Source organism: Parasteatoda tepidariorum, chromosome 4, assembly GCF_982258835.1.
Source record: "Parasteatoda tepidariorum strain Cologne lab strain chromosome 4, Ptep-v5.0, whole genome shotgun sequence".
NCBI lineage: Eukaryota > Metazoa > Arthropoda > Arachnida > Araneae > Theridiidae > Parasteatoda > Parasteatoda tepidariorum.
The window spans coordinates 26,392,961-26,407,613 of NC_141758.1; the positions used below are offsets into that span (position 1 = coordinate 26,392,961).

The following is a 14,653-nucleotide window of genomic DNA, read 5'->3' on the forward strand; positions in this document are numbered from 1 at the left end:
TAAGAATTAAAGAAAACAGATTGAAAAAAAAAGGAGCATCATACTTTCAGAAATTTCATCACATATTATTAAGAATGTGAACAGCAAACTAGACTAATCATATGTAAACAGCAGAAAAAGCCAAAAATTAAGGGAGAGGAACATTTAATCTTGTTTAAGAATTAAAGAAAACAGATTGAAAAAAAAAGGAGCATCATACTTTCAGAAATTTCATCACATATTATTAAGAATGTGAACAGCAAACTAGACTAATCATATGTAAACAGCAGAAAAAGCCAAAAATTAAGGGAGAGGAACATTTAATCTTGTTTAAGAATTAAAGAAAACAGATTGAAAAAAAAAGGAGCATCATACTTTCAGAAATTTCATCACATATTATTAAGAATGTGAACAGCAAACTAGACTAATCATATGTAAACAGCAGAAAAAGCCAAAAATTAAGGGAGAGGAACATTTAATCTTGTTTAAGAATTAAAGAAAACAGATTGAAAAAAAAAGGAGCATCATACTTTCAGAAATTTCATCACATATTATTAAGAATGTGAACAGCAAACTAGACTAATCATATGTAAACAGCAGAAAAAGCCAAAAATTAAGGGAGAGGAACATTTAATCTTGTTTAAGAATTAAAGAAAACAGATTGAAAAAAAAAGGAGCATCATACTTTCAGAAATTTCATCACATATTATTAAGAATGTGAACAGCAAACTAGACTAATCATATGTAAACAGCAGAAAAAGCCAAAAATTAAGGGAGAGGAACATTTAATCTTGTTTAAGAATTAAAGAAAACAGATTGAAAAAAAAAGGAGCATCATACTTTCAGAAATTTCATCACATATTATTAAGAATGTGAACAGCAAACTAGACTAATCATATGTAAACAGCAGAAAAAGCCAAAAATTAAGGGAGAGGAACATTTAATCTTGTTTAAGAATTAAAGAAAACAGATTGAAAAAAAAAGGAGCATCATACTTTCAGAAATTTCATCACATATTATTAAGAATGTGAACAGCAAACTAGACTAATCATATGTAAACAGCAGAAAAAGCCAAAAATTAAGGGAGAGGAACATTTAATCTTGTTTAAGAATTAAAGAAAACAGATTGATAAAAAAAGGAGCATCATACTTTCAGAAATTTCATCACATATTATTAAGAATGTGAACAGCAAATTAATATTAATCATATGAAAATAATAAGAAAAAAATTTCATTGGAAAAAAAAGAAAAAAAAAATCATACTTTTACAAATTTCATCACATATCAATAAGAATGTGAACAGCAAACTAATATTAATCATATGAAAACAATAAGAAAAAAAATGTCATTGGAAAAAAAAAACTCATACTTTTACAAATTTCATCACATATCAATAAGAATATGAACAGCAAATTAATACTAATCATTTGAAAACAATAAGGAGAAAAAAAAATACACTTTTACAAATTTAATATCACACTTTAATAAGAATGTGAACAGCAAATCAATACTAATCATATGCAAATAATAAAGAAAGAAAAAAATGTTATTGGAAAAATATATACTTAATACTTTTACATATTTCATCACACATCAATTAGAAAGTGAACAGCAAATTAATACTAATCATATGGAAACAATAAGAAAAAATTTTATCGAAAACAAAAACATCATACTTTACAGATTTAATCACGCATCAATAAGAATGTGAACAGCAAACTAAATTAATCATATGCAACAGACTAAAAAAGTCAAGCATTATATAGAAAATTATCAGCCTTAGATAAATTTCATCACATCTTATTAAGAATGTGAACAGCAAATTAATCATCATAAAAAAAGAAGAAAAAAAAAGTAGAATAAATACTATTATAGTGAAAAGAAAAAACATTTTTTAGTTATTACATGTCAAATCAAATAATTATCTTGATTTGTAAATGCTTTTAAATTTTGTTGAAATAATTAAAGCAGGACACACAGAATAAAATAAGTAAATTTTAAGATTTTCACTTTTGAAATTGTTTAACAAAATATATATTAAAAATAAAAATTCCTATAAAAATTATAAAGTACAAATCACTTGAGTAAATTTTCACTGTTGCAAAACAGTGAAAATTCAAACACTGTTGCAAAACAAAGGGATTAAATTTTCTATATACATAACTTATAACAGCTTAATAGTATATTAGATTTTAAAACTAAATTTTAAATTAAAATATTTTTTGCCACATTTTTAAAATAGTTATCGACTGTAATTTGTAGTGCAATAGAAAGAATGCACACCTTTCTAAGTAGAAATGAACAATATGACATTTCTGTTGACGCTTTAGAGTAGTAATAATATATATACACATTTTATGAATTTTAGGGAAGGTATACTTTGAAATATTTAAGGTTAAATTCAATTATAATAAAGCTATAACATGTTGTTAGAAATTCATAAATGTAGGACCCTAAAAATTCTGTAAAGAAATATGGATGCTAGAAAATAAAAATAGAAAAAATCATTTCTTTATTTTAACTACAATTTTTTCATTTCTTACAGATTTCAACCATATTACATTATATCAACCATTATTAAAGTAAAGTTAGTCCAGAAGCTGAGCTATTCTTTAAAAATTTGTCTCTGTTACATAAAAATTCATAAAGACAAATTTATCAGGTAAATAAAATTTCTTGAAAAATGAAAAAGTAGATTTTGGTGATTAGGTAGGTAATTATAAATTGTGAATAACACACTTTGTGTGCTCATCATGCTGAGAATTATATAACTTACTGTTTGTGGATCTTTTGAAAGTTCAGGAAATATATCACCCTACAAAAACAAAAAAATAAACATTTCAAATAACAGTTCTTGATTCTTATAACATCAACTTATATTTATACATATAATTAAATACAGCTGTTAAAGTGAGAAAGATGAAAAGCTTGATTTTATTCGAGAAATTTTGTAATTCCTAATGCTGTTCACATTTCAGTGAATAGACTTTTTTCTTTCTTCTGCATTAATTCGTTGCGTTTGGTGGTGTTGATAACCTACATAAAAGATGCTTTCTCAGGTTGCCATTTTTAAAAAAATGAATTTAGACCTTTTATTTATTAAGATATGTAGAATTCAAAAACTTTACAAAATAAATTCAGGCTGCATTATTAGAAATGCCTGAAATTTTAATTTTAATAACTAAAGTTTTTTAAGCAACTTTACAATTAAAACTGCTAACTCAGGCAGGGCATACATTGCAAAGATAGATAAGTCCCAGTATCACTGAGAATAATCTAAAAGATTTGTATCAACAAATAGTACTCCAAATGTCAATTTACATAACATTAACAAATATTTAAATCACTCACTAAAATGTTGATAACAACTGGTACAAGACTAGCAAACATCCCTGGTTTAGCAGATAACTTTTCAGATGCATATCGAACGGCACGCCTCAATATTCTTCTTAGAACATAACTAAAGAAAAATACACTTTTTAGAATAGCTCTAAAAGATAATAAATACCTTGATGCTTAAACACAAATTATATACATTAACACAAATTACTGAGATATACTGAAAACAAAATAAAACAATTACTGGCAATCTGTTTTTTTTTTTTTACCCTTTGCTTACAGCATAATTTTTCTGTTGTACACTAAGCTAAAAGAATTATATTGATATGAATGTTAGATGACTGCTTTTTACTTGCTTACAGGGAATTTAAAGAGTGGGGTTAAAAAAGATAACGAGTGGGATTAAAAATGATAAAACCTATCATTAAAGTGAAACATTTTCATTTCTTTGATTTTAGTCTTGGTATGATAGCTTATTCACTTTTGATAAAATGAATAAACCAATAAAAGGAAAGATAAATTAAGCAACAGTGACCGCAGAAAAATAACTATATTTACAACATTAAATAGATTCACATCTTATACTCCTTGTTTCCGATTTTCATAAAAGAATTTTATTAGGTATGGAACAAATAAAAATTTTAGTTTTCTTTTTTAATATTAAATATTGATATTAAAGTTTTTTTCCTCTTTCACCCATACCAATAATACATCTAAGTTTTGATTATTTTTTAATAGTGACTAAACTAATTTCCACATAAAAATATATATTAATGATTTTTTTTTTTAAATGTTGCTATTTGGTCACTGAATGTTCATCATTCAGACAAATCACATTTTTAAAATTTTATGAGCGTTTTGTTTACAATCCTTTTTTTTCTTCATTTTACCAAATCACAACCATTATCTAAAATATTATAATATCCCACCCTCTGCCTGTATTGTCAGGTCTGCCACCATCAGCTAGTGCCACAGTCAAGGTTCTAGCATGATCAGCTAATACTCTGTAAGCCATATCTATGCCAGTCACATCATCTGGTCCTACTTTACCTCCATAGGGGACAGCTCCTGTGGACTGAAAAATAACACATTTAGATTGTACATTAAAACAGTTTAAGAATACATATATTGAATTTTTTCTCAGCAACAAATGTTTAGTAACTCATGCTCTTTTTAAACTCAATCAACACACCAGATTCTTATCCAATTAAGAACTCAAACCAAAATCAGTTCACTTGATTTCAGAGTTCAGTATTTCACTCTATTCTTCCTTTAAAAAAAAAAAGTTCTAAATCTTGACCATTATTACACAAACAGTAACACAAAATACTAAGTAATTAAAAAAATTGTGGCGTTTCATAAAAAGGCTTACTATTATTTTAAACATTTTTAATTTAAATTACAATCAGATTCTTCATAACTATGGCACGTTACTTTTTTCATATAACGGACTGAACAAAAAAGTGATAAAAATGCATAATTTAGGGTAGCAAAATATAAATAATTAGTATTTAAAAAAAATTAGGAATAGCATAATGACATGATTTAAAAATATTGACTCACTTGTTGAATTGATAAGAATATAGGTTGAAATAAATCCGTATCATAATTGGATGATTTATCTTGAATCACAGATACCAATCTTTCAAGACCCATGCCAGTATCAACATGCTTTTTTGGGAGTGGTTTCAAACTACCATCATTTTCTCTGAGAAATAAAAACAAATTTATTTATAGAACTTGAACAGCATTCATATAAAGATGAGTATTTATGTTAAAAATGTATGAATTTACCTATTGAATTGTATGAACACAAGATTCCAAATTTCTAAGACATCAGGCACATCTGCATTAACTAAATGTGCAGCATCTCTTTCTCCAATTCTATCATAATGGATTTCTGAGCATGGTCCACATGGCCCAGTTTCTCCCATTTCCCAAAAATTGTCTTTCATTGCAAAAGGTAAAATCCTTTCTTCTGGCAAGCTATATCAATTATAAATAGTTATATTTATATGTATTACATTACCATTTTTGTAACATATATATGTACAGTGAAACCTCCTGTTATGGACACTCCTGCAAAACGGACGCCTCTCAATACGGACATATTTTTAATTCCCCGGGAATCTTCTATGAATAAACCATTACGTACATTCTCCGCAAAGCGGACACTCCTATAACCGGATTCGGACAGTCATTTTGGTCCTGAAACGTTTTTTTTTTATCTCTACAAACCGGACACTACTTTTCCTAAATAAGTTACAAGCTAAAAAAATTCAACTTTTCACCATTTTTAAAGCATGTAAATAAAACTTTTTGCCTTATCCATAACTAAAAATATTGTTAAGCTATTTCAACACCGAAAAATCAATCTTTCTCCTGTCACCTTGCCTTATCTTTGTAAAGAAAGGAGAGAAAATGGTACTGCACTCCTGAAATAATTCTGACATCGGCATCTTTTGATGTTTTCATCTGGACCACACAGGTTATGAGACCCCTAAAGTTGAAATGACTTATCTCAATGCTTCTTCCCCATTGAAAATTTCTTTAGTTTTCTTATCAATTTGAAGACTATTTAACAGAACTGGGGTTAAAAAAAAAGAGAACAGAAGTATAATCTTTCAGATGTTTATATAAATGAAACATTTATTCAGACACTTGATAGCTGATCAATTGTGAATAATCATCTCCATAGGTCCTCATGACTTACAGGTATGCATTACTTTTTTTTCTGTGAATCATGGGAGGTTTATTTTCCAAGAAGGTATTAACCATGTTCCCTATCCAATAATAAGTAGGTGTGAGGGGATGTGAACCTAATAATTGAAACGGACTGAGGACAGTACGCTCCTATTTGGTATCATATGTCTAACTTGAGTATCTATGCTAATAGGAAAATTATATTTATTTATCTGTAGCTACATCCAGAATTATGTATTTATATCAAACTTCGTTATATATTCTTTTTTATCTTTCTTATTGTATAAATAAATATTCTTGTAGATATTTACAGTATCCTTGTAGATATTATTTAATTATTTCTACATCTTTGAGAATATTCTAAAAACAATTTACGGTGTTAAATTTCGTTATTAGGGTACCCTTCCCGTAAATGGACAACTCTCATAAACGGACAAATTTTTTGGTCCCATGAATGTCCGCTTAACGGAGGTTTCACTGTAATTACAAGAAAAAATTTACATTCTTTTTATTCAAAGATTATCTAATTATACTTAAATATAACTAGCTACCCATGATAATTTACAATGCACAAAAAAACTTTCAAGCACCATGGTAGGGACATATGATACCAAACACCTGGCAAGATTGAGTTATCAATACACAGTCGACTTGTGTATGTACATAAATCTGCTATTGGTGATTAAATGGCCTGTGTGCAAATACCCACACCAAAATCAAACTAAATCAAGCATAAACATTAAACTTTGCTACATATTAGGTATACAATCTCAATAATGTGTGCATGTAAAAAATTTGAAATAGATACCATGAGCAGAAACCCTAGAAAAATAATTCACATTAAGTTTGACACTCAACAACTACGACAACAAAACTTAACTTTGTTGCCAATGGATATCAAAGGAAACGATAATCATAGTTAGATAATATAGACGCACATGTGAACGTATACATTGATGGCGATTCCCCAATATTGCAGATACTTTTGTAAATATTAAAGTATCCGCGCCCGCAAAAAAAATTGCAGTAGGGTGAAAAAGAAAATACGAAGCAGATAGCTTAATCATGATTTATGCAAGATAGAAGAAAAGTCAGTTTTTAGTTGCATGCATGCTGGCACTTGAGCCCAAAGATTAGTATTTCTACTGTTAGGGGTCGATTCGACAATCAGCTGATTTTTTCCAACTCAACTCGATGCGACTATCGCTTTACAACAAAAATAGATGATTGCGGTGACAGTAGGAAACCTTTTAATGTACTTTCGTTTGGAGCAAAATCACAAATATTACTTAACATGACAATTACTTTTTATGAATGTAGTTCTAAGTATAACTGTAAATATCAATCTTTCTCTAATGTTCTATATGCTACTGTGCATGTAAATATATATATACATATATATATATATTTGTCAAGAATAAATAAAAAAAATTAGGAGCTTGCAGATACTTTTTGATTGTGTGCGCAGATACTTTATGTTTTTTATCTTACTATAACTATAATTAATAAAGATGGGAAAGCATTAGTTCACATTTTGTCAAGGGAATCTCAGACATCTAATCCAAAGCTTAGGCAGGGAGGCAAAATTAAAAGTCACAATAGTTCTCAAAATATCACATTTAAAAATATTTCTCAGCTTGTTTTAAATTTAGATTTAACTAAATTTAAGTTGGTGATTAATGAGTATTCTTTATTTGTCTGAAATATAGGAAGGACCTTTTGAGAATTCTAGACAAGCTAAGCTTTAATAAAAACAAGAAAAAAATATTGCAATCAACTCTTCAGAAGAAAATAATAAGAAATAGAGAAAAATTTTAAACAGAAATTTAATTAAACATAAAATAAAAACAATTTTTTAATTATTAACTGTTTGCATTATTTAATGCTTCAAATGGCAGTTTTATATTGCAGGACTAAGTGAAGAAAGAAGCTACGAAAAGTTGTGCTGTAATAAAAACACTGAAAAAAAAAAGCAAAATAACTAGTATTCCCACAATTTAGGATTATTATTATTTCCTATTAGGATATTAATTATTTCCTATATTACTGCCTTCTAGGAAAAAAATAAGATCAAAAGAAAAACTACACATGGTACCTGAATGTTACTAGACTAAAAAATGTAATCCTAAAAATAACTAAAATTAGAAAAGAGAAAAAGAGTAAGAAACAGAAACACTGCGATATTTCAATTCCTCAAATTAGAATTGCAATATTAACAGATTTCAACACATCCAAAAAATTTGTCAAGCCAAAAGAATCAAATTGACGTAAGAAGTGCATGTATGCAAATATCTTGTTAAAAGATGAAGTTTTAAAAAAATAAAGTTTACAAACATAATAAACAGTGGTCATCAGCTTTGACAGTTATTATACTCACATACCCAACTTGTTTCCAGATTTCTTTGCATTCATCATCAGGGTCTAATCCCAGAGCTGCATTTCCTCCAAAATATGTTACATAGAGGCGATCTTTAGATAACTTAAATACTTCAGTTAATAACTCCCATGACCACTGACATATTTCTTTCTGTTAAAGATAAGTTTTTGAATGCTATTAAAAACTGCATAATATATTAAAATGCTTAAAAAATTTTGAAACATACAAAACAAGATAGTTTAGTATGAAGTAGTAGAAAATCAAGTTACATGATAGTATAACACAAGATTCTAGTTTAGACAGGTTTTCGAATCATACACATGTGTATCAAAAACAAAGTTGCAATAATCAATCAGGGTACATAGCCAGACTTTTCAACAAAAAATAAGAACCTTAAATTATTTTTAATCTCTTTACAAAAAATTCATAATTAAGATATATGCAGTAATAAAAATTATTTTTTTCTATCAGTTAAAAATCTTAATTTATAAACATAAATTCAACAATATGCAAAATTATTTTCAAAAACTTTACATAATCATGATAAAATAACTAGTTTCTGATAAATATTGCAGCGAAAATTGTGAAAAATCATGCTCTTATTGTAATTTATGAAGACAATCGACACAGCAAAGAAAAACCTCTAAGGCTTTTAAAAATTTTAAATCAAAAATAAGCAGTTTTTAAAAATGCTACGCACCCTGTCAATGATAATAATACGGATAAAATGCGAAAATCTCAGTTACAATTGATAATATAAAAAATGAGAATGATAATTTAGAGAACAATAAACACAATAATTATTGAAAAAATTATTGTGACTGTGTTGTTTGGATCAATGAAACAATATAAACAAGTTAAATTGGAAGAATATTGATACTTTTCATGAGAATACATGCAACATTAATAACGAGAGAAAAAAAAACGGCCAAAACATGACCCTTATAATTGACAAATACCATTATAGCTCTATTTTATACTGTTTATTATTCTTTTCCAACACACATTTTTTTAAAATTTCAATTTAAGTTAGAATAGAATTTTAAAAAAAATTATGAATATTTCCACTACGAGTATCACCAAAAAGTACCTTAAAGAAATCTCCAAAAGACCAGTTTCCTAACATTTCAAAAAAAGTGTGATGATAAACATCTTTTCCAACATCATCTAAATCATTGTGTTTTCCACCGGCACGTATGCATTTTTGAGTGTTAACAGTCCTCTTATATTTTGCAGCATCACTACTTGGATCCACGGTACCCAAAAATATGGGTTTATACTGAAAGAAAAATGCACAATGTTATTCTACATTCAGATTAATATTTAAGAGCAAAGAAAGTTATAACACAAGATTGGCATAAGACTAATTTCCACTATACTCATACTAAAAAAGTTTTATATAGATTAAAACTAGATATTTTTAAAACCTCAGTCTATCTTTTTACTGATTTTTATGAATTGTGAAAAGAAAATACCTCGTAAGAAAATTTATCTACAAAATCTAATATTCAAAATAGCCTCTAATCATAACAGATGAGTGATTCTGCAAGATTGAAAATTAGGACCCTGGACTTCCATATTTAGAATTATCTACCTCTATCTATAAAAAAAAAATATAAAAAAAAAGATTTTTGAAAACAAGAATTATAATTGAACAATCAAGGTTTTTAAATAAATTGATCAACACCTATATTAAGAAAAAGTAACACATAAAATATTAGGCTTAAATACTAATTTTTTTCTTGAGTCATTAATAACAATGATTTTTTATCTTTAAGACAAGTTCTATTAAAAAGGGAGGATAAAAATGATTTTTTTTCTGTGCTGAATTATGTGTATATAAGTATGCATTTTATATAAATTCATGAAAGTAACCTGCCTATGCAGTAATTTCAAATTTTCAACATGATAAGAACGAAGCAAATTTACGATAATGAAAAAGAATGACCTTTATTATGAAGGCAACAGAAAGGATAGTTCAAAATTATACACGTCTTTTGAAATTGATCTCTCTACCAAATTTGCAGAAACATTTGATATGATGTAACATTGGAGAACCTGTACCCATAGACAAAGAAAGAGATGCTACAATGTTATTTTTTTAAAAAATTAATTATAAACAAAATTTATGCACTTAAAACAAATTATAAGCATTAGAGACACTTCTTTAGAAAAAGAATACGTAATTAAAAACTGGTATTATTTAAGTGTTAACAAGTTTTTCTGGAGAATGATGATTCTGAAAAAATATGTCCTACACGATTTTAGATCTGTTGTTATAAGCAGGGTTCGTGATTTTTTTTTTATTTTTTTAAAAAAAATCAAAAGAATCAGATTTTTTTTGATTTAAATCAGATTTTTTTGATTTAAATCAGATTTTTTTGATTTTTATTCAAATACACTGTAAGAACTTTAATTTATGATTAAAAGAAATTATAAATGTTTAATCAAATTAACTTAATATTAAAACTATGTTGTAACCAGGGTTGGCAAGATTTTGCCACAGGTGGAAAAAACCATGGTAAATACCGGTAAAAACCGTCCTGGCAAAAACAGGTTTTTGCCAAGCAAATTGGCAAAAACCTATATTTTCCAAGATGAGAGGACAAAAACACATTTTTGATACAAAATTATTCCTAAAATTGAAATATATACTATAAATATCAATAATTACAAAAAAATTAACAAAATTATTATTCCATAATTAAATGATTATGTAATAATATATCATTTTAGTAGTTTAAAACATTATTGATTGGAAAATTTGTGATTATTCTTTTTTTTCCAGTGAAATGAACTTATTTTAAATTAATATATCTTTTATTTAAAACATAAAATATCTATCAATATGTGTAGTTAATTATTGTACAAATAATAATTTTTTATAATAAATAATAATATTATGCAAATAATAATATTTATTTATTTGTAAAAAAACATTTATTTTAGGATTCTAAAATGAAAAGAGATCACAAACTTTCAATCTTTTAAAAATTTTTACCATTATATTAATTATTAATATGTTAAAAATAATTTTTTCATGTAATGTATCAAACTTATTATTCCTTATGATTGATTTAAATTTGTTTCAAGTATTTTGTAATAATATTTAATCAGCAATTTAGATAATTTGGTTTTTGCCGGTTTTTACCAGTTTTTGCCGGTTTTTACCAGGTTTTTGCCACTGTCCTGGCAAAAACCCCTTTTTGCCGGCAAAAACTCCAACCCTGGTTGTAACAATGTTTTAGAAGCTCTAACTAAAATAATTTTTCATTATAATACATGGCTTTGAATGCGTAGCAACTGTTTTGAAAGAAATGCATGATTAAAATTTAAAGACTAGATTAAATAGAGAATTTAAAGAATACTTCAGGGGTCTGTCTGGGTTTTTCTGAGAGGTACCTATTTATATTAAAAAATCAACACAAATATAGTAAAAATATGGATTTATCGTTTCTTACGAGACACAAAAATAAAATTTTAAGAAAAAGTATTTTGTGTGATTATTCTATCATTTTTCCTAAAGTTGAATTTGTAAAGGTACCGTTAAATGGCAGTAAATTTGGCTTGGACAGACCCCTGCACTTTAACTATTAAAACAAAGTTTCAGTTAGCAAACCATAACTTTAATTTAAAATTGTGATTTCTTTTTTTTCCTCTTGATTTTTAAAATGACAAAATAAATGTAGCAGATAATAAATAAATATTTAATCTATAGATTTTAATATTAAAATATTCATTTTTAATTCTATATCAAAATAGATAAGTTAAGCTAAAAAAAAAAAGTTAGAAAATCTATCTACTCATTGGAATTTTTTTCACAAAATTTCTTTACAGAAAGTCTGATTATGTCAAAGATACGGTAAACGAATTATGAGAAAAAAATACCAGTTAATAACACTACTGCATCAAATAGACTTTGAAAGAGTTTGAAAGGGAAGAATGACACTATATTTGGAAAAATACATCTGAATTCATCAGCGGTCTTTTTTTCTTTTTCTGTTTTTGGCATATTAGGGTAATTTCGTTTTAACATAACCTCCAGCTTCAGAAATATACATTTTCCATCAATAAAATATGATGTAGATTTTAATTCACGCTTTTTCATTCAAAAGGTAGAATTTTAATTAGCATTGATTGTATTATTTTTTGAAAAATATTCATGTTTATTAATTACTTTCTACAGCTATGCAAGTCTATATTAAGACAGCATTAAATGTTTACTTTAATCTGTACTTTCAATCTCAAGAATCAAAACATTTTTAAAAATGTAATTTCAAATGTGTTGAAATTTAACACACACCAAAAAAGTAATTTCATTAACTAAAATTAATTAATGCAGCAATTTATTTAAGTTAAATTTTAATACTAAGAAAAGAAAATAATAAAAGTATCAAAAATTTAAAACACTGTTTTTTGACTTTTAAAATCAATATATATAGATAAAAAATTTTTTTTTGATTTAAATCAATGATTTTTTTAAAAAAATCATTCGATTTAAATCGTGATTTAAATCAAGCTGATTTAAATCAACAAACCCTGGTTATAAGTATATACAAATCAAAAAGATGTTTAAATTTTTCGGTCAGGAAGTTATAACTCCAAGGATAAAACAGCAAGGTTGTTGTACAACAGTATAAATGATACTAGATAAAACCATAATATTGGTACATAATTAAAAATCATTTCTTCAATTCAGTATTAATTTATACAGACTTATGATTAATACAGAAAAAAAGTTGCGACAAGCAAAAATTAACAGTATTGTATTGTTTGGTTTTAATGTCGCATTAAGCTAGTAAAGCAAAAATTAAAAACAAACCTGATTCATTCCGGCATTAGCAAACAGCAAAGTGGGGTCATCATGTGGAATGACAGGTGACGAATGAACATATTTATGCTCATATTTCTTGATAAAAAAATCCAAAAATTGCTGGCGTATTTCCTTAGATGTCAATTGAGTATTCATATTGCCTGCAAACAATGAGAAACCTTACAAAAAAATACTTGTAAATACAACATTAAATTAACTAATGTAAAAGTTAGAAGTTAATCAACATAAATATGCAATTGATGAGTTAATGCTAACAATTTATTCCAATATAAGATGCAGAACTTTTAAATGAGGCGAAATTTATTAAATAGACTCAAAGCTATTTGAAAGTTGATGCAAAGATAAGTAATGATTAAATAATCTAGATTGTTGCATAAGATTGAGAAGAAAATAAGATTGCGAAATAAGTGATGAAATACAATTAATTTTTTCTATGTACATTCGGAAATCTTTATTGGTACCTTTATAAATGTATTTGGGTCAATAAAGAGATGACAAGTCCACTCATAACAACACGTTTTTCGGAAAAGAAACAAGTCAAAAAGAAACGAACACATTGCGCCGAAGTTGCTGAGTTGAGGCAAAAAGAAGTAACGAACACTTTGAATGAAAAGGGGAAGATTGCAACTGAACATATGTTACGCATGTGCGTTATGATTTCGACTGCTTACTGCATCACCTTGTAACTTCCCATTTCGTTAAAGAACCGTTATCATTGTATACGAGAAATTCACAAAGAGAAATTCGGAGTTGTAAATGTTAACTTAATATGCAATATATATTTACCCTCTAAAATTTCGCCATTTAGGCTCACTCTAATCTCAAAACTCACGTACGCAATTTTTCCACCCGCAGTGAGAAAGGCTCTTCAGGGAGCCTCATTCACACCGAATACTGTTGCCGCAGCTCCTTTAGCCGTCGGTAAAATATGGGAAACTGATATGAATGATGAAATATATTTTCCCTCTAAAAACAGTACCGCAATGGACTGATCGTTAAGACGCGGTTCCCAGCAGATCACCAAAATCAAGTATCACTGCCTGCGGTTAGTGTGCGGATGGGTGACTACTTGGATCAGTCTGCGTAGGGACTGAGGGTGTGCGGTATTGGTCCTCGTTAAACTGTGCTACCGTAAAGTGCTCGACTTCGCGTGCAGGTCATTGGGCTACCGAAGCGGGGATGCCATCCCCTCTGCAGAGGATGAAAATTGTGATGGGATGTCTTCGGATCATCCTCAGGGATGTTTCCCAGACCGCCGCCAATGGCCCATTGTGCAACTCTAGTGCGACGTAAATGAACTACAACAACAACAATAAAAACCTTTTTAAAACTCACCTTTCATGTTCCTCTTTTCTCTCGACGGTGATCGGAGTTAAGCTAACCGTATTCGGTGGGAATGCTCCTTCACTGCATGAGATTCG

General features: G+C 27.7%; 1 protein-coding gene across 2 annotated transcripts in view; it reads right to left on the reverse strand.

Annotated features, from left to right (window-relative positions):
- AlaRS (alanine--tRNA ligase, cytoplasmic) overlaps positions 1 to 14,027 on the reverse strand; it is a 37,004-nt gene extending 22,977 nt beyond the window's left edge. Inside the window, exons 1-9 of one of the 2 annotated variants that reach the window (XM_087160831.1) lie at positions 13,694 to 14,027; positions 13,221 to 13,372; positions 9,489 to 9,677; positions 8,403 to 8,548; positions 5,113 to 5,304; positions 4,882 to 5,026; positions 4,248 to 4,393; positions 3,331 to 3,439; positions 2,756 to 2,794 (exon numbers count right to left, since the gene is read on the reverse strand). In XM_087160831.1, the coding sequence (XP_087016957.1) occupies positions 2,756 to 2,794; positions 3,331 to 3,439; positions 4,248 to 4,393; positions 4,882 to 5,026; positions 5,113 to 5,304; positions 8,403 to 8,548; positions 9,489 to 9,677; positions 13,221 to 13,367 (1,113 nt within the window). In that variant the 5' untranslated portion in view covers positions 13,368 to 13,372; positions 13,694 to 14,027. Of the gene's footprint in view, positions 1 to 2,755; positions 2,795 to 3,330; positions 3,440 to 4,247; positions 4,394 to 4,881; positions 5,027 to 5,112; positions 5,305 to 8,402; positions 8,549 to 9,488; positions 9,678 to 13,220; positions 13,373 to 13,487; positions 13,674 to 13,693 lie in introns of those variants that run through there. The other variant, XM_087160832.1, reaches the window with a different exon arrangement.
- Positions 14,028 to 14,653: the final 626 nt, after the last annotated feature.